The following is a 20,947-nucleotide window of genomic DNA, read 5'->3' as shown; positions in this document are numbered from 1 at the left end:
TTTGTAAATCAGGCATGCATTTGATTGGCAAACGTCCATCTAAGTGCAACTGGTCCATTTAAGGGACTACTAATAAAATTACCAATAACTTTCTAGAAGATTAAATCCACTCAGAGGTGTTATTCCCAGAAGACCCTATCTGGTGGCCAGAGACTTCCTTAGGAGAAAACTGGGTAGTTTTCTTGAAAACCATATTAGCTTTTAAAATTGACTAGAAAATTTTATTTTTTGAGAATCTAAAAGAAAAAGATACAAAATTAGAAGGAAGCTATCCTGAATGTTGTTATTTAAGGAACCTTGTCTTATTTGACATTTGGAATTCACAGAGCATTTCTCAATGATTGTCTTCTTCCTTTATTATCAGTTTCAAAAGAATTTTAGGGACATTGTATTTTATGTTTCTGTGATACAGCAGAAGTTAATGTGACTCAATCTTTTCCATTATAGAATGAGGTATTTTTTTCTAACATTTTACATGGTGTCCTCAGAGAAGATCATGCCCTGGTGTCTAGAGCTGTATCCATGAAGGTGGAAAATTTCACAGAAACAAGTCAAATAAATGAACTCTTTGACTTATTTACTTACAACAAGGTAAAATCAGTTATATGTTTCCTTTTCTTCTGCACTGTTCTAGAAAGTTGCTTTAAATGGGTTATGTTTGGTGTGTGCTGTTCCAATTCATAGAGACCCTATAGGGCAGAGTAGAACTACCCCCATAGGGTTTCCGAGGCTGTAATCTTTACAGGAGCAGATTGCCAGGTGTTTTCTCCCAAGAAGTGGCTGGTGGGTTCCACCTGCTGACCTATAGGTTAGCAGCTTAGTGCTTAGCTGTTGTGCCACCAGGACTCCTTAAATGGGTTATAGAGTCATAGATTGATCTACTACTATAAATTTTTAATATGAATAATTTTAATTGTAATCAGTAGATAGGTTTCAGAAAATGTGGTTAAATCAGTTCTAGTAAATATTTGTTAGAAGTTCTGTGTTATCTACCATTATAAATAAACTTAGAGAACTTGCTATTATTAAGTGAATCCCTTTATTGGTGGAGGGATTTTTTGCCATGTAAATATCTCAATTTCTAAAATTGTTGGTGTACCCTGCATTCTTTTTATGTTGGATATTTACTCACTTTTCATCTATTAATTAGTGACAACCTACTATTTTATTAGTATATTTTAAAGTAAACCAAACATTGAACTAGAGTGGAAAATGCAATCAAGAGCACAGCCCAGAATACTGCTTATGAAAATGGAATGTGTCAGTATGTAGATATTGACTTTCATTCAAATGATGGACCACTTCTTATGTCCTAGGGAGCATCCATGGCACGGATGCTTTCCAGTTTCCTGAATGAGAATGTGTTTATTGGTGCACTCAAGGTGAGTTTACAAAATTGTTGTTACCTGGATAGCAGAAAACAGAAATTGCCTTGGCAAGTTACTTATTTTAACCTTAACTTTTCTATTTTTAGTCATATCTGGAGACCTTTTCTTACTCAAATGCTGAGCAAGATGATCTTTGGAGGCATTTTCAAATGGTAATTGTCTCTTTCTGACATGATGCAGGGCATCAAGATCTGAAGGTCTGCTCATACAACAATGCCACAGGAAAACAATTTTGCCTTGTTTGTGACGTTCCTTTATGTCAGAGGTTGTGTCTTTTATTGTCATCGCTGTAATCCCAGTACCCAGAAGAGACCTTGGCACATATTAGAGCCATGATATGTATTGAGTGAATGAATGAACTAAGGAATCATTCCTGTAGAGGTGAACAGAGTTCTGAATTTGAACCAGAATATCATCTATTGGGAATTGCTACATAAAGAAGGAATAGAATAGCTACCTAATTTATTTTAGGAGATTGCTACTTCAGGAGGCTTTGATGATAAATCTATCTGCTTTTGTGATGATTTTTTGAAACAGGCCATAGATGACCAGAGTAAAATTCTTTTGCCTGCAACAGTAAAAAGTATAATGGATAGTTGGACACACAAGAGTGGCTTTCCAGTTATCACTTTAAATGTATCCACTGGCATCATGAAACAGGAGCCATTTTATCTTGGAAAGGTTAAAAATCAGACTCTTCTAACCTACAAGTAGGTTAATTTGCTCTTTTTTGTCTTCATCTTCCTTGGGGTTGAGCTCTGCTGAAATGGAGTCTGAGGGTGAAAAATCATCACCCCTGCTGGATACACACACACTCTTTTACAAAGTGACCAGAGAAGGTGACCTAGGGCTCTACTCTGGGTTGTTAATGGGGTGCTCTTGAGGAACCAGAGAAAACCATGGTGTGCTGAGCAAGGCCAGAGACCTGCATTAGGGATTCAAGTCTGTTCCCTTCCCTGGAATTTAGGGCTCCACAAGTGATGAAAGGTGAATTGCTCAAGATTCTGAGTACAAGGCAATAATATAGAGCCACAGGTAGCCAGGTATTAGTTAAGAGTAGAAAGGGTCCTATTACAAGATGGTCTTCTCTAGAAATGGAACTGAGTGGTAATTTTATCTATGAGGAATAGGGGTGTGTGGGTGTGTATCTGTAGCCATACCTACAATATTAGAATTATGTCCTTTAGATTCTGTTAGACCTTGGTTTAAATATGATTTCACCAAAATTCAAAGCTTAGATAAGTTTTATTTAAACTCTCCGGGTTTCCATTGTCTTATCTATAAAGTGAATGTAATAACACACCCAGGGGATTGTTACAAAAATGAAATAATGAGTATAAAATATCAGTGCATTGGTCTCTTTCACTTTCTTGACTTATTAGACAATTTTCAACTCTTATTACTTTTGACCCTCACATATCCTTGTAGGAAGTATCACACAAGTGAGTAATTAATTTTCAGATATCATTCACCAAAATTTTCCAGTAGGCCTACTCTTTCTTTAAAACGCCAGAGACAGAGGAAGAGGAGACCCAAAGGTCCCTTCTCATTATAATCTGTGGATTTTGAGAAGGGGTGTTCATCTTAGTTATGCAGATTAACACAGACCCACAGTTCCAAGTCTTTGAGAGCCAGGCTGATAAAAATTTGAGCAAGATTGGCAATATTACCTAAACCCCAATGACTAATGTACTCCCTGTGGTCTGCTACTTCATCCAGATCACGTCCACCACTGTGGAAGAATGTAGCAATTCAGTGAGCATAAATGTCCTGTCTGACTCCTGTTCAACAGTTTCTGATGGGGAAAAAATTGAGACCAGAAAGTATTTTGAAACGTTTGTCAAACTTTTTCTTCTTAAATGACTCTTGGTTTCTCTTAGCATAGAGGGTCATAGGTTTGTCAGCAACATTGAACTACTTTTAGGAGAAGCCAGGAGGCTACTGTTTAATATAAACAACCTTTAAATATTTCAGATATGATACAGTGTTAGTAGCTATCTACATCATAAGAAGTAAATCTCTAAGACAAAAGAGAGGACTAAAGTAATAGCCAAAGCAAAACTGGTTTGAGAAAACCACAACAAATAATCCTAAGAGCAAAGTCCTGCATATCCAGAGGGAAGGACCAAAGAACTTGACCTCTGTCTGCTATTTTGTCGTCTCACTTGATGTTGGCTCAGAGTTTATATTCTTATGTGTGAAAATTAACTGCATTTTTTATTTTCTTCCAATAAGTGACACATGGATTGTCCCTATTCTTTGGATAAAAAATGGAACTACACAATCTTTAGTCTGGCTAGATAAAAGCAGCAGTAAGTAACAAATTTTAAAAACATTTTCACATGTACACATAAAGGCAGAAAGTGAAATATAGAGAGGCAGAGATGGAAATGTTGAATTGTCTAGCTTTTGAAAATCTGTCTAATTTAATGCTAAAATATTATATCATTCTTGTTGAATATATAGTTTTGAAGAAAAGTTCCAAATCAAAAGCGTTGTATGTGGAAAAAATATTATTTAGTAAAATTGATACATATTTTAGAATTCCTTTACTTTTTATGTCTTTGTTTTGGGGAGTTTAGAATTAACACTGTATAAGCATGTACTAAAATCTTAAAGTACCATTTCAAACTATTCACATATTCTTTTGCAGAAGTATTCCCTGAAATGCAAGTTTCAGATTCTGACCATGATTGGGTGATTTTAAATTTAAATATGACTGGGTATTATAGAGTTAATTATGATAAGTTAGGTTGGAAGAAACTGAATGAAGAGCTTGAAAAAGATCCTAAGGTAAGGTTTTTAATTTTGATATCTTTTACTAAATATGATTAATTATTTTTAAATCTTTTTCAGAGTGTCTTGATCTTACTAATTTTTAAGGGCAGGCATTAAATTGATTTCTTGAAACAATTGTAGATTTACTTATTGAAAAACTGAGGGAAATTATTTCTACGGCATAGTTGGTGAGCAAGTAAAATAGAATTTTTATTACTAATTTTATTCTAGAAAATGTGTTATTACTGCCAGAAAAAAAAAAAAAAAAAAAATGAGACCATTATCAAGGGAAGAATTAACCTTGGTTTGCTCAGATGCTCAAAGGGGTGTAACAACAACAATGCAATGCACTGCCCTCAAGTTGGATCTGACTCATAGCGACCCCTCCCTGGGTTTCCAAGCAGTATCACTATGGAATTAGATTGCTCAACCTTCCTTCCAAAGAGTGGCTTGTGAGTTTGAACTGCCAACCTTCTGATTAGCAATCAAATGCCTTAGGCACTACGCCACCAGAGCAAATGGGTGTAGTGAAGATAAATTTTCTAGGACCAAAATATGAAAGTGCTAGAACACTTTGAAGGAATGCTGTAGGAGGCTTTGGGTACCATTAGGAGACTGAGCATAAATTGAAGAGTCCTATCATCTGGCCAAGGAACTCAAGCAGAAGCCTATAGAATTAAGTTGTCAATTGACCCCTACCTTACTATGGATAAGGAGCTCTGGTAGCATAGTGCCTAAGGCACTTGACTGCTAACCAGAAGGCTGGCGGTTCAAACCCACCAGCCACTCCTCGGAAGGAAGGTTGGGCAATCCTACTTCCGTAGTGATACTGCCTCGGAAACCCAAGGAGGGGTCGCTATGAGTCGGGGCCGACTCGACGGCAAATAACAACAACAACAACATTACTATGGTTAGGAGCTCTGGTAGCATAGTGCCTAAGGTACTTGAATGCTAACCAGAAGGCTGGCGGTTCAAACCCACCAGCCACTCCTCGGAAGGAAGGTTGGGCAATCTACTTCTGTAGTGTTACTGCATCGGAAACCCAAGGAGGGATCGCTATGAGTCTGCGCCGACTCAACGGCACACAACAACAACAACAACAACATTTCTATGGATAAGGAATTCTGGTGGTGCAGTGGTTAAAGCATTTATCAGCTGATAAACAAAAGGTTGGCAGTTCAAACCTACCAGCTGCTCCATGGGAGAAAGATGAGGTAGCCTATGTCCGTAAAGATTTACAGCCATGGAAATCCTATGGAGGGGGCAGTTTTACTTTGTCCTATATATAGGGCCAATATGAGTGGGAATCGATTGGATGGTAGTGGGTTTGGTTTTTTGTGGATATAAAGGACAATGTTGGTGGTATTGTGTCAAATTGGCAAAACCTTATGAAGACAGATACCATCTAAAAGAGTACTTTAATGTTGCCAAAATAATGCTAAATAACATGTGCTTAAGACCTCCTTAAAGGAGCCCTGGTGGTGCAGTCATTAAGCACTTGGCTGCTAAACAAAAGGTTGATGGTTTGAACTCACCAACTTCTCCACTGGAGAAAGATGTGGTAGTTTGCTTCCATAAAGATTGCAGCCTTGGAAACCCTTTGGGGTAGTTCTATTCCTTACTATAAGATTGCTATGAGTCAGAACCCACTCGAAGGCAGTGGGTAAGGCCTAGAAAAATCCTCAAGTGGAGAGTAGCTTAAGCAGTTTGAGATTGACTATTAATCTAAATGTTGGAGATTTGAACTCAACCAGTGGTGCCATGGAGGAGAGGTCTACGCTCTGCTTCTGTAAAGATTACAGCCAAGAAAACTTTATGGAGCAGTTCTACTCTGTAATATGGGGTTGCCATGAGTTGGATTCAATTCAACAGCAAGAAAAAAATAATAATAATTTAAGGCCTACTATACTGAATATTTCCTTGACAGGAGTTTGGATATTATGATACAATTCAATGTAATCTTTCTGATTTGAAGAAGTCTTTTTAACTTGATTTCTTGTCTTATTTTTTTGATATGGTATGTTTCAGGGAGTCATTTGGCAAAACTCTCTGCCATATTTAAACCTTATGAATTGGCATCCAGGGGATGCATTTATCAAAAACAGATACATTATAAATAAATTATGGAGCCTGTTCTTGGTAATTATCATTTCTCTGCAGTTGAGATAAATCACAAGAAAGTGTTTTGCAAGAAACAAAGACCTTTCAATGTTGTTATTATTTTGAAAATTATATTTTTATTAAAAAATATTCTCTTCTTTTTCCTGAACATATTTGAATTCTTCAGGCTATTCCTGTTATTCACAGACTGCAGCTGATAGATGATGCCTTTTCCTTGTCCAAGTGAGTATATTTTCTTATCTGATGGTTGTAGAGTGTACCTTGAGGATATTAGAGATATTATAGCTTTCTCCCTATGAAATTGGTTCTTTAGTATATACAAGTCCTAACTTAATAAGGGTGACCAAATTCTAATTAGAGAATCAACTGGGATTTTAAAGTTATTTTTGTTACCCAAGGGTGATGACTATGGATAATTTTAATGAGATCTGATCTGTATTTTAATATATTGCAAAATTATTAATTTTATTTATATCAGGTTTGTTCAATATAAGCAATGCTGCTAATATTTAGCCTGGTAAATTAGTATATGGTCAGAGTTAAAATTTTCAAATAACGAAATTTAAGAAGTATATGTAAAGAATTACCTAGTGTGTTCTCTTTCTTTGTCTTGTCATATTTCTTAAATGTCTGTTTATTTTATCCTCCATATCTTTAGTTTTCCCTCTATGATCTGCTGTACATTTTCTTGCCCACTTAATTGCTGAAATTCCTGTCTAAAATTTCCAAGGCTTTTGATATTGTTGATCACATCTTCCTGAAAACTTTCTTTTTGGATATGCATACTTCCTCTCCCTGTACCTGACTCCTTTTCTTCCTCATGCTGTAGGTATCCTCAAGACCAGTCACAGTTATATTATTTTCCCTTTTCATTTTTCCTGTGGATAAGTTATTCATTCTTAAGGCATCAATAATCATTTTATCACATACATGTACAGTGCCCAGCAATTATAAGGAATTTAATAAGTGTTTGTGAGAGGATATGATTTCTAAATCTATGTTCTAAATTGTCTTATTTTTTTGTCTTCTGTTTATCCTGTGGTTTTATTCTGAACTTTTTTCTGTTTCTAAATTGCTCCTACTATCAATTTCTTTCTCTTTGTCAAAGGCACCATTATTCTTCCCAGGAATCATACTTGAAACATCAAAGACATCCTTGACTCCTCTCCGTCTCTCCATCTTCCACGCTCATCCAGTACTGCATCTTATCCCTCCATTCTTGATTTTCACTTTACTTACTACCCTCACTGCTTCTACCCTGATCCAAGCTTTCATCATCTTTTGCCTGGCCTATTGCCTTATCCTCCAGCCTTTGGCATCTTTGAATTTGTTTAAATACTTTCAATAAATTTCACTAAACCTAAACTATTTAAACTAACATTGAAGGCTCTCCACAATTTTGACTCACCCTAACTACTAGCCCTCACCTCTCACTTACATAAAAAATAAGATCCTTGCCTCTGTTAGCATGGTCTGTTCACACTCATTCCCACCTTATCTTTTTTGCCCAGTGTGCCATTTTTTTCTCTCTAGCTGTTTCAGTCCTACTCATCCTTCATTGACTTTCTCAAGTTCCTTCTCCATGAGAGTCAGGGAGGAGTTCCTTCTTCCCTGACTTCTCCATCATAGCTACTTATTTTCCTTGTTTGCTACTTTATCATAGTCATTGCTTTTTCTGGGGGCCTTTATTAATCTCAACTCCTCATTGAAATAATAAGATCCTCGGTGGTAAATAAATCTAGTGTCACATATCTTAGTTTATATTCATACCAGTAGCTAGCAGAGTATTAGAAGAGAATGATTTTTAATTAACACTTGTTTTACTGGAAGTTATATTGTCATAAGAATGCATAAATGTACAAATATTCTATTTCCCAATAATCAGTCCAACATTTGGCCTGGATTTTCTATAGCCTCCAAGAATTTGGGTACCTGAAAGTACCAGATTGAAATAAAAAGCCTTCAACATTGCTTGGGTTCCATCTGTGGAACCCGTATGGAAAGTGTCCAGATCATCAAGCTAGTGGAGGTTTTCTGATTGTGTGTATGTTTTAAAACCAAACAGAAACAATTATATGGATATTGAAACAGCACTTGATTTAACCAAGTACCTTGCTAAAGAAGATGAAATCATAGTATGGCATGCAGTCTTGGCAAACCTGATAACCAGGGATCTTGTTTCTGATGTGAACAGCTATGATTTATACCCATTACTAAAGGTAATTTCATTCTGTTATGTAGTTGAAAGAAAAAAATCCTCTCTTACTCTTTCCAAATTCTAGCTAGTACATGTAAGACAGGTCTTTACTGAAGAAAGTCTGTTAGCCCCATATATATCCATTGTCTATATTCAAGTAATGCCTGATTACTCTTGAAAGAAAGTATGTTTATCATAGACTTGGTTTAGAAAATGAGTATGTGAGAAGTTTGGAAGGATATTTCTTTATAGGTAAAATGACAGTGTGCCCTAAGAAACAAGAAGTAGTTGAAACTAGAAGTAGTCAAAAATAGTTCATCTTTTTGCTTATAGAAAAGGGTAGTGTGTACTAGCAACTATTTCCATATGAGATTGTTAGATAAATAGAATATTTAATGACCTCATGTGCTTAATAAAAATATTATGATCAACATGAGCAGCACTTAAAATCAGAGAGGTATATTCCAGAAAAAAATACAAGTTTTGAAGTTGCTTTTGATGTTGTTCTAAAGAAAGAACTTAGAATTAATGAATGAAGAAATGACAAACATTACTGAAAAACATATAAAAGGAGGGAAGTCCCACTATTAGATCTTACATGTGATTGTAAGGATGGTGGCAAAGGTAAAATCAAAGGAAAGCAAGAAAGCAAACTTTAGGACTGTTAGAGGCCACAAACAAGGCTGAAAGTGTTTGAGGTGGTGATTCTAGGTGAGTTTCTGGGTCAGTCAAAGAGTGAGACAACAAATGCCTCAAGGTTTCAGAGTTTTCTTTCTTAATATCCAAAGTGCTAATGGAAACTTAGTTGAGTGTGTGGTTGGTCACAAATTAAAGATGACATTTAAATTTTTGAGATTGAGTTGTCTCACTGAAAATATCTGATGTCTGGTTCTAGGTGAAGAAATAAAAACCAATAATATTTGTTTTCAAAGAATTTCAATAAATAGCATCTAATTTGTTCTAAGAGATGTATTGGTAAAGGTATGGCTTTCATAATCTTATTATTTACCAACTTAGAGCTTAACTGAAGAAACTTTATTTCAGACTCTAAAGTTTACCCAATAGGCTTCAAGGTGGGTGCTTGAATTTGTCCGCTGTGTAAACCTTTTCCTGAAGGTATGCATACTTAGCATGAAATTTCTAAGTTAGAAAGTTTAATATTTTTATTTTTCCCTGTATTTTGCAAACACTTGAAATATTTAGGCTGATATTAAATGATAATACAGATTGTCCCCAACTTATGATAAAATTCTGTTCTGACAACTCTGTAATTTGGTTCTATGTAAATGAAATATCTCCTTTTGTTTGTTTGTTTTAATTATTATTTCTTTTTATTATCATTATCTTTATAAATGTGATCTTTACTTGTCTTTGGGGGTTGATATGAAAATGATAACATTGGCAAATTTGCAACATTGTATGTAGTACATATTACTAATGATAAGCTGTACCAAAAAAAAAAAAGATGGTCATAATTGTGGTTTGTTATAACTTGAATATATATATATATATGTATATCTATCTATATGTGTGTATATAAAAAAAAGTCCCTGTGACATATTATTGGTAACAAAACTTCTCTCATATACACATACATACATATATACACACACACATATATATATGTAGTCAAGGACTACCTATAATAGCTAATCTTTAAGAAGTTCTTATTGTGTGACAGGCAGTGTGCTAAGTGGCTTACATACATTATCTAGCTTAATCCTTACAAAAGCACTGTAGTATTGATATTATTATAAACCTCATGTTCTTGAGAGAACCTTGAGAGGTTAAAAAATAAACCAGTTACACATTTAGCAACAATTAAAGATCACTTCTACAGAAATAATTACCACTTTTCTATTAATGTTCTTCAAGATACAAAGGAATACAGTACAAATTCAGTGTTGTGAGGCAGAAGTAACAGTATACTTTCTTTATTGTTTATAGAAATATCTGCTACAGAGGCTTAATTCAATATGGAATATTTATTCAGCCATCATTCGTGAAAACATAGCAGCATTGCAAGATGACTATTTAGCTCTGTAAGTATTTTTAAAGTAGTGACAACTGAATGAAATTGTTCATATTAATAGATTTCAAGATTCATAAAATAAAATATTAATACCTATAATTCATTGAAAAGGCGCTCTGGTGGTACAGTGGTTAAAGCATTTGGCTGCTAACCAAAAGGTTAGTGGTTTGAACCCACCGGGAGCTCTGTGGGAGAAAGATGAGGTAGTATGCTTCCATAAAGATTTACAGTCTTGGAAACCCTGTGGGACAATTCTGTGAACTATAGAGTCATTATGGATTGAAATCAACTCAATGGCAATGGGTTTGGTTTGGATTTTTGTTATGATTCACTGAGGAATTGTGTATGCTATTTGAGAACAGTAGCTCTAGAATTGGTGATCTACACGCATCCTGATAGGAAATAATAGTTTAGGATCTTAATTTACATGCAAAGATACATATGCATACATAAAAGATTTTGGCCCTATTTCTTAAATCTTAGGCTACTGGATGAAATTCTCAGTGCATTCTACTATTGATGAAGGGTTCTATTAAGCAAAATGAGCCTATAATAATGAATTAGAAGGCTTAGGAAGGCTACAGGGGACAAAAGTCCCTGTGATGTATTATTGGTAACAAAACTTCTCTAATTATGCAAATATGATGGGGAAGACTAACAGTGAATATACCAGTCATTTTTGTGTGAGCATGCATAAATTTTCCAGATGGCTTTCAGATCACTGGTTTGATGAGACATGTAAGCACATTTTCTTGATGGTCTTGGAATGAGGTGAAAGTCCAAGTGGACTTGATGGTACTACTGGCCTCTCTGTGACCCAAGGTACATGTAAGCTGGGCTTCCAGGTGTAGCAGGGAGTTTGTAGCCAACAACAGTACAGAACATATATCTACAAGTTCTTTTTGGTCAACACCAAACGAATCAATTAAACCAAACAAGAAATACAAAATATATAAAATGTGATTATTCTCTATCAATAATACACTTCTAGGGGGGTAGACATTTTAGTACTAGGGAATAGAGTTTTCAGTGATTAGGAGGATACAGGGTTAAATGAACAAATAGGTGGAAGATATGAGAACTAGGTGGTATAGAGAGTAGAGAGGTAAATTGTGTGAATGAATGGAAAAGTAACATGGGCTTGTATTTTAATTAACCATCCTTAACTATCACTAATTAGACTTAAGTGGTTTACTTTATATTTGTAGCATCCAAGACCAAGTCCTTCTCTGGGCAAAGTTGGGAAGTTAGCACTTCCATTGAACTCTATCTTGCTGCTGCCAACTTGGGGTTGGGTTGGGTGGGGAGAGGGAATTTATAAATGAATGCCCAGAAGTGTCTCAGCAGCCTCCACCCTTGGACATTCTACTTCTGCTCAAAGTCAGGCCAGGCTAGGTTGAAATTGGAGGGTGGAATGATGGAAATTTTGTTCTTGCATTTTCTTATGGCCAAGTTGGGTTTGTTTATCTATGACTCCCAATTTAGAGATGGTAGAGAGACACACTGCAGTTACCAGGTAGTTACTTGGTTTTTTTCAAAATGCTTTCATTGTATTCTTTAGAACTTACTTTGTTTTGAACCATAACTTATGCCCTTGCTCAGCTATAAAAAACAAAATAATAAAAATAAAAACTTCTATTTATTTTTCTAGACATAAATCTAACAGGAAGAAAAAAGGAAGGAGCAGAAGCTTTACAAAGGAGAAGGTGCACTGTTAGAGAAATAAGCTCTTCCTTCTTTCCTTTTAGAGGAAAAGAATTTAATTTTTAGATCTGAATTATATCGGATTCTCTAAAGTCATTTTTTTTCATCCATAAAGCAATTATTATAAAAGGGAGGAAAAATAAGTTGATCACAGATGTAGTGTGTTTGAGGGAGATGAAGGGTGGCAGTAATTTATTTCTAACTTTCAAAAAAATACCAGACTTAGGAGCTTTTTGGTGTGCCAGAGCCTCTCAGCAAATATTTCTCTGAATCTTAAATATGTTTGTCATCCATGAAAGTTATTAAAAAAAAAAAAAAAAACACCTGATGTTATTGGAAGGATGTTTTTAAATACCCATCCTCTTATTAAACACATTCTTGGAGGCACAGAAAATAAATGTAGTAATGCAAAATATACTTTTTCTTTTACTTTTCTTTCAAGAATATCATTGGAAAAACTTTTTGGAACTGCGTGTTGGTTGGGCTTTGAAGACTGTCTACAGCTGTCAAGAGAACTCTTCAGAAAATGGATGAACTATCCAGAGAATGAGTAAGACTAATCTTGTAATTACCCTTGTTTCTCCCCTATTTCAGCACCAATAATTTATCTTTGTAATGCTCTTACTCTGGGACTGATGATTTTACTTTTCACTTTCTCTCTCCTGCTATTCTTTTCAAATACGTGTGTGTGTGTATACATACACACATAAAACAAACAAACACACTGCCATTGAGTTGGCTCCAACTCATAGCGACCCATCCTTGAGTTTCCAAGGCGGTATCACTAGGGAAGTAGATATACATATAGATATATAGATATAGATATAGATATAATTTTCCAGTATTGATCTAAGCGTAACAGTAGAAGATTAGAATTTATACAGTGAGTTGTCACCTAGTACTTTCCATTGCCAATGAATTCTCCAAAAAGTATTGTCTTTCCTTCATGATTTTTGTTATCGTTATATATCTAAGTTTATCAGAGCATATCTCTCTCTGAGTTTCCAGTCTCCCTGAGTGCTGAGATTCACCTAAATCACAATAAAATTAAAAACAAAAACAAAAACAAAAAACTCCTTCATTTCTAATTAATTTATTAATGTTTTCTTATAGTCTTAATGCTGATGACATTTCCCTTTCTTGCTACTCCAGATCCCTACTTTTGCTCTTTATATCTGAGATCTCAAATATTTTTTCTAGATTTATATTTTTAAATATATGACAACACAGATTACTGTATAACTTTACTATGAGAGATGTCATTACCTGTTATACTTTACAGAATACCTTATCCAATTAAAAATGTGATCTTATGTCATGGTATTGCCTTGGGAAATGATAAAGAATGGGACTTTTTATTAAATATCTACACTAACAAAACAAAGGAAGAAGAAAGGATTCAACTGGCTTATGCTATGAGCTGCAGTAAAGACCCATGGATACTTAATAGGTGATTATGATCAACTTACTTGAAAGTCTCTGGGATGGGAGAAAAATAGAAATGTACTTATAGTATAATATATTGTATATATAATATAAAATATTAAATAATATAAGAATTAAAAAATACAAATTTGTGCATCACTAGCTTAGAGCCATATGTGATTTTATTATTGTTGTTGTTATGTGCCATGGAGTCAGACCTGACTCATAGCAACCCCTCCTTGGGTTTCCCGGGCAGTATCACTATGGAAGTAGATTGCCCCATCTTCCATTTTAATGCCATTTATTTAAATTAACATTTTATACTGGATTCTAATTTATTTTTTTTAATGCATTTTTGCAGATATATGGAATATGCCATCACTACATCTCCATTCAATTTTAATGAAACAAATATAATCGAAGCTGTGGCAGCATCTGAAGTTGGTCGATATATCGCAAAGGAGTTTTTAGTCAACAACTGGCAAGCTGTGAGTGAAAGGTAAGAAGAAAACCAGCCTTCTGTTTTATTTAGGTCACTGGAATCTCTGCTTTAGTCTGAGTAGGTCACAACACTCCTTCGTGTTGATTAAACAAGTTGTGATTTTTCTTCCATTTAGTCTCACCATAATCTGGCTGTGTTACAGAAGACAAGGTCACTTATCCTCAGTTTTGGCTTTCTTGATGAAAAGAGATTTGCTTAGGAATGCCTGTTTCCCCATTGTACCCACTAAGGAATTTGTCTTAAGAGACACAGATGAGAGCAATCTTGGTTTGTTTTTTTTTTCTCATATGAGTGTGTCCACTATCAACTCATTTATTTTGAAACATATTACCATATCTTTAAGAAACACAAATGCTGAAGAGACTCTCACAGTCATTAGCCATTAGAAAGATGCAAATCAAAACTATGAGATACCATCGCATCCCTACAAAAATGACATTGATCAAAAAACAGAAAACAGCAAATGCTGCTGAAGTTGTGGTGAGATTGGAATTCTTATACATTGCTGGTGGGACAGCAAAATGGTACAACCACTATGGGAAATAGTATGGTTCTTCCTCAAAAAGCAATAAATAGTAATGCCATATTATCCAGCAATCCCTCTCCTAGAAATCTGTCCTAGAGAAATAAGAGCAGTGACATTAATAGAGATATAGAATATATGTTGTTGTTGTTGTTATGTGCCGTCGAGTCATACCTTACTCATAGCGACCCTTCCTTGGGTTTCCGAGGCAGTATCACTATGGTATTCATAGCATATATTCATTCATATTATTCACAAGAGCAAAAACATGGAAAACCCAAGTGTCCATCAACCAATGAATGAAGAAACAAAATGTTGTACATACATAAAATAGAATACTATGCAACTATAAAGAATAATGATGTGCCCACAAAACATAACGTGGATAAAGTTTGAGGACATTATACTGAATGTAATAAGTCAGTTGGGAATGGATAAATACAGTATGAGACCACTTTTATAAAAACTTAGGAATAGATTTACACACAGAAAACAACGTTTTTTGATGGTTACTAAGAATGGGAGGGAAAGGAAGAGAGAATCACTTTCTATAGCATTGTTGTTGGTAGGTGCTGTCAAGTTGGCCCCTACTCATAGTGACCTTATACACAACAAAATGAAATATTGCCCAGTCTTGTGCCATCCTCACAATATTTGCTATGCTTGAGCCCTCATTGCAGCCACTGTGTCAGTCCATCTGGTTGAGGTCTTCTCCTTTTTGGCCGAGCTTCTACTTTACCAAGCATAATATCTTTCTTCAGGGATGAGTCTGGCTATTCTTGCTTCTGAGATGTATTCTGGCTGTACTTCTAGGTAGTGTTAATTCTGGTGAAGGGAAAGGCAATATGCAATATGAGGGAAGTCAGCACAGTGTGACCAAGGTAAATGGAGACACTGAGAGATACACAAAATAAAGAACAACCACAGAGACTTCCGGTAAGATGGCGGAATAGGCGGCAAGCTACACAGACCCTCTTCAACAAAGAAAAGATAAACCAATTGACAAAGATACAGAAGATAATCCTGTAACCCTGAGCTTTGAAAGGAAGTATATAGAAGTGGATTGGGAGCTCTGGTAGCATAGTGGCTAAGACACTTTCCTGCTAACCAGATGGTTGGTGGTTCAAACCCACCAGCCACTCCTCGGAAGGAAGGTTGGGCAATCCTACTTCCGTAGTGATACTGCCTCGGAAACCAAAGGAGGGGTCGCTATGAGTCGGGTTTGACTTGTCAGCACATAACAACAACAACAACAAGTGGAAAAACATAAACAAAAACAATGAGTATATAGACGGTCGGAGTAGTGGACTATCAGCTACTCTAACAGAACCAACAGCCTAAATATTTCCAAGTGGTGTTGGGACTTGAGAATTCACTTAAAGATCAGCCCTGGTTGCCAAGGGCTGCAGGGATGACTGTGCTGGTGGCCCATGACTAGGAAAGTAAATAGCAAAGAGAGAGGCAGCCTGAGCTGGGGACTTTTGGCTGTCCGGAAGATGCAGCCATTTTGATTGTTTACCAGCAGTGGCCCTTTTGGATATTTAAAGTGACCAAGGGCACAGCCACTTTGAATGTTCACAAGCAGCAGCCATTTTGGATTTTAAAGTGATAGCATTCTCATCCAGATTCCAGGGACCTAAGAACAGGCTCCCTTTGCGAAGGACAGCAGGGACATACAATGGGCAGACAACGGGAAAAGAGACAGGTGGTGAGTGTATAAGTACTGCCAACTAGCGAATAGAGGAACATAGCACTATACACTGCTTACGTAAATAACATAAAAACAAAACAAAGAAAACTAAAGTTGTGGGCAAGTCACTCCAACATACAATCACCAATTAAATATAAACACAAAAACATCACAATGCCTCAGAGACAACAGACCATCACAGTCCACACAAAGAAGAAATATAGAGCAGGAGAAACAAGGGACCAGAATACAGACCCAAAACACATTTCTGAGGAAGAAGCAGAATTGGAACTCCCTGATAAGAAATTCAACCTTGGGGTTCAGCTCTGCCTCCTGCTCCCAGCCCACTGGAGATAGAGGCTTTTCTTCTCTTAGCAGCTGCTGGCTACTGAGCCTGACAAGCCCAAGGTTGACAAGTAAAAAGGCACAGTCCCGATGTTACCAAACCACACAGCAGGCCATTAGTTCAAGTCCATTGAAAGTCCCATGGTTGGCAGAGCATGGCAGGCTGCTGAAAAATGACACAGCTACATGCAGGGTTTAAGTGTGCCATAAGCTAGAAACCATTCCCAGAGTTGTTTCTTATATATGGGAAGCAGACCACATCCCTACAGCAGCTACTCAGCTGCTTATGGTAGGTCCCTGCATGGAGGTGATTGCCAGTCTCATCATGGAGAAAACTACCACCAGCTACCCAGCCACTCAGCCAGGCCCAGCCAAGTTGACACACAAATATAACCACCACAGGTACTTTCAATAGATTGAGAAACAGATCATGGAAAACACTGACAAAATTGAGGCAAACACAGAGAAAACCCTAGAATAATTTCGGAAGACAATAAAAGAACAAAATGACAAAATCAATGAAAAATTAGAAATGATACAAAACCTACAGACAGAAATCCAGAAGATTAATACTAAATTTGCAGAAATAGATAATACATTGAATGGGCAAAGGAGTAGAATTGAATCAATGGAAGACAGAATTAGTGAGATTGAAGGCAAATACCTCAATGCTTCTTTGGAAAGGGATCAATCAGGAAAAAGCTCAAAACAAAATGAAGAAAACTTAAGGTTCATGTCGGATACCATCAAAACAAGTAACCTACATGTAATCAGAATTCCAGAAAAGGAAGAGACAAGTGAAACCACAGAGAAAATTGTTGAAGATTTGTTGGAAGATAATTTTCCTGCTATGATCAAGGATGAGAATATATCCATTCAAGAAGTCCAGTGAACCAAAAACAGGATAGACCTCAAAAGAAAATCACCAAGACATACCATCATCAAACTCACCAAAACCAAAGACAAAAAAAAGAATCCTAAAAGCTGCATGGGAAAAACAAAAAGTTTCCTAGAAGGGGCAACCAATAAGACTAAGCTCAGATTTCTTGGCAGAAACCATGCAGGTGAGAAGACAATGGGATAGTATACATAAAACCCTGAAAGAGAAAAATTTCCAACCAAGAATTATATACCCAGCAAAATTGTCCCTCGAATACGTTGGTGAAATTAGGACATTTCCAGATAAGTAGAAATTAAGGGAATTTGTTAAAACCAGACCAACCTTACAAGAGATGCTAAAGGGAGTCCTTTGGAAAGAGAACCAAAATCGATTGGTTCTGACCATTAACGAAATGGTGACATAACCCAGAAACCATCCTAGTTATATAAGTATCCAAAGTAAATAAGCCTACAAGATTGTAAACGGGAAACCAGAGACATCAATTGACAAATAAGGACAACTACAAACCAAAAAGGGGATAAAATTGTGTAGTTACAGAACTTCTAAATGGTAGAGAAGTCAAGACAACTACAAGACAAAATGGACTGCTCTAAACTTGGGAAGAAAATTGTAAATCACAGGGTAACCTCAAAGAAAAATGATAAACCTTCACATCAAAATAAAAAAGAAGACCAGCACACCCACCAGCCACTCCTTGGACAGAAGATGGGGCAATCTATTTCCATAGTGATACTGCCTCAGAAACCCAAGGAGGGGTCACTATGAGTCGGGTCTGACTCGATGGCACATAACAACAGCAACAACATAAATAGCAATGAAGGAAGTGATAACACGATTCATAAACAAAACAAACTCAGCACGGAAAATTATGTGGAACAAAGAAATCAGCACCACAAAACACATAACCAAATGACAGCAACAAATTCATACTTGTTGATAATTACTTATCTGACAAGGGACTTATCTCTAAAATTTATAGAAAACTCCAACACCTCAAAAACAAGAAGATTAACAATCCAATTAAAAAATGGGCAGAAGACATGAATATAGGCACTTCGCCAAAGAAGATATTCAGGTGGCCAGCAAATACATGAAGAGATGCTCATGATTATTAGCCATTGTTGGGTTTCCGATGCAGTATCACTATGGAAAAAGGAAGCCCCATCTTCCTTCCAAGGAGTAGCAGATGGGTTTGAACCACTAGCAGTCAAGTGCCTTAGGCACTATGCTATTAGCCATCAGATAAATGCAAATCAAAACAACAATGACATATCATTTCACCCCAACACTAATGGCAGAGTTCAACAAGACAGAAAATAACAAATGCTGGTGAGGATGTGGAGAGATTGGGACTCTAATACACTGCTAGTGGGACTATAAAATGATACAACTACTGTGGAAAACAGTATGGTGATTCCTTAAAAAGCTGGAATTAGAAATACCATTTGACTCAGCAATCCCATTACTAGGTATGTATCCTAAAGAAGTCAGAGCCTGGACAAGAATAGATGTATGCACAGCCATGTTCATTGCCACACTATTTACAATAGCAAATAGTGGAAACAACCTATGTGCACATCAACAGAAGAATGGGGTAACCAAACTATGGTACCTACACACAATGGAATACTATATAACACTAAAGAATAATGTAGAATCTGCAAAATACCACATAACATGGATGAACTTGGAGGACATTATGCTGAGTGAAATAATTATCAATCACAGAAGGACAAATATAGTATTAGTTTATTATTGTAAAAAATCAAGGAAAGGTTTATATATGGAAGGAAACTTTCTTTGTTGGTTACCAGGAGTGAGAGGGGAGGGGAGGGAACACTGCAAAAAATATAAAATAAAATAAAATAAAATTCATCGACCTATGTCACTTTAGTTTTGTGTATTTCACTGTACATAAATTATATTTCAATAAAATGCATTAAAAAAAAGTGGAAATAAAAAATTTAAAAAAGTACACCCAAGTTTTGAGTGGCTACATATGCAAAAAAATAAAACCAGCTACAGTAAAACCAAACCAAACCAAATCCACTGCCATCAAATCATTTCTAAGTAGAACTGCCCTATAGGGTTTTTAAGGTTGTAAATCTTTACAAAAGTATGCTGCCTCATCTTTCTCCCTCAGAGCAGCTGGTAAGTTTGAACCACTGACCTTTTAGTTAGCAGCCCAATGCTTAAACCACAGCACCACCAGAGCTCCTTAATTACTATAAATGCTATCACACACACAATTCTGCAACAAGAGTAATAACAACCAAAACTTTACTATATTATATAGGTGTGGGAGGGTGTATGGGAGTACATGCACATGTATTTATAGGTATAGTTGTGGACATTTGTATACACATGTATGTATGCCTTATATATATGTATATACAAATGTCCACAACTATACCTATAAATATATATCCATATATATATATATCACAGAGCTCATACGGAGCCAGTTATGAAAATATGCAAACTTCTTAGATGTATCCAAACACCTCATAGGATTGAATTACTGGGCTTGAAGGTTAAAGACGATAGTGTTGGGGGACATCTAGGTCAATTGGCATAATATAGTTCATAAAGAAATGTTGTACATCTTTGTTGGGTGATGGTATCCGGGTTCTTCAAAGCTTGCAAGCAGCTACCTAAGATACAAAAACCAAACCAAACAAAACACACTATTATCAAGTCGATTCTGGCTCACAGCAACCCCCACTGAGTTTCTGAGGTAGTAAATCTTTGCAGAAGTAGATTGCCCCATCTTCCTTCTGTGATGCAAGTGTTCTAACATACAAGAATTGGTCTTTTCCCATCTGGAGCAAAGGAGAGTGAAGGAAACCAAAGACTTTAGGAAGCAATTAGTCCATGGAACTAATGACCCATGTGAACCATAGCCTCTTCCGAGACCCAAAGAACTAGATGGTGGTCAACTGCCACCAATGACTTCTCTGACTAGGGACACAATAGAAGGTCCTGACTAGAATGAGAGAGAAATGGAGAACAAAACTCAAATTCATTAAAAATACCAGAGTTACTAGACTTACAGAGACTAGAGGAACCCCCAAGACTATCACCCAAAGATATTCTTTTAACCTAGAATTAAAGCCACCCCTAGAGGTCACCTTTCAATCAAATAATAGGTTGGCCTATAAAATAAACAGGAGCAGGAGAAAGGGGATAAAAGCCAGGAACCCGGACAGAGGAGCAGTCAGCCCCAGGGACAACTCAGGGACGCCCAAAGCAGCAGGCCAGAAGAGCAGGAGAAAGGGGATTAAAAGCCAGGAAGCCAGACAGAGATACAGTCAGCCACAGGGACCCAGGTGGGGGTGATA

The 20,947-nt window shown here is 36.3% G+C and overlaps 1 protein-coding gene across 1 annotated transcript in view; it reads left to right on the top strand.

Moving 5' to 3' along the window:
- The window catches only part of LVRN (laeverin), a 100,876-nt gene extending 86,728 nt beyond the window's left edge, over window positions 1-14,148 (top strand). Inside the window, exons 7-18 of the mRNA XM_007954527.1 lie at window positions 448-591; window positions 1,317-1,382; window positions 1,475-1,540; window positions 1,926-2,098; window positions 3,624-3,700; window positions 4,042-4,181; window positions 6,454-6,509; window positions 8,353-8,506; window positions 10,432-10,526; window positions 12,663-12,770; window positions 13,503-13,670; window positions 14,007-14,148. Of these exons, the coding sequence (XP_007952718.1) occupies window positions 448-591; window positions 1,317-1,382; window positions 1,475-1,540; window positions 1,926-2,098; window positions 3,624-3,700; window positions 4,042-4,181; window positions 6,454-6,509; window positions 8,353-8,506; window positions 10,432-10,526; window positions 12,663-12,770; window positions 13,503-13,670; window positions 14,007-14,148 (1,389 nt within the window). The remainder of the gene's footprint in view (window positions 1-447; window positions 592-1,316; window positions 1,383-1,474; window positions 1,541-1,925; window positions 2,099-3,623; window positions 3,701-4,041; window positions 4,182-6,453; window positions 6,510-8,352; window positions 8,507-10,431; window positions 10,527-12,662; window positions 12,771-13,502; window positions 13,671-14,006) is intronic.
- The last annotated feature ends 6,799 nt before the right edge of the window (window positions 14,149-20,947 follow it).

This window comes from Orycteropus afer, unplaced genomic scaffold (genome assembly GCF_000298275.1).
Source record: "Orycteropus afer afer isolate SDZICR_OR568_19922 unplaced genomic scaffold, OryAfe1.0 scaffold00464, whole genome shotgun sequence".
Lineage (NCBI taxonomy): Eukaryota > Metazoa > Chordata > Mammalia > Tubulidentata > Orycteropodidae > Orycteropus > Orycteropus afer.
The sequence above is the reverse complement of the archived record's forward strand: the minus strand, read 5'-3'. Positions and strand labels throughout refer to the sequence as shown.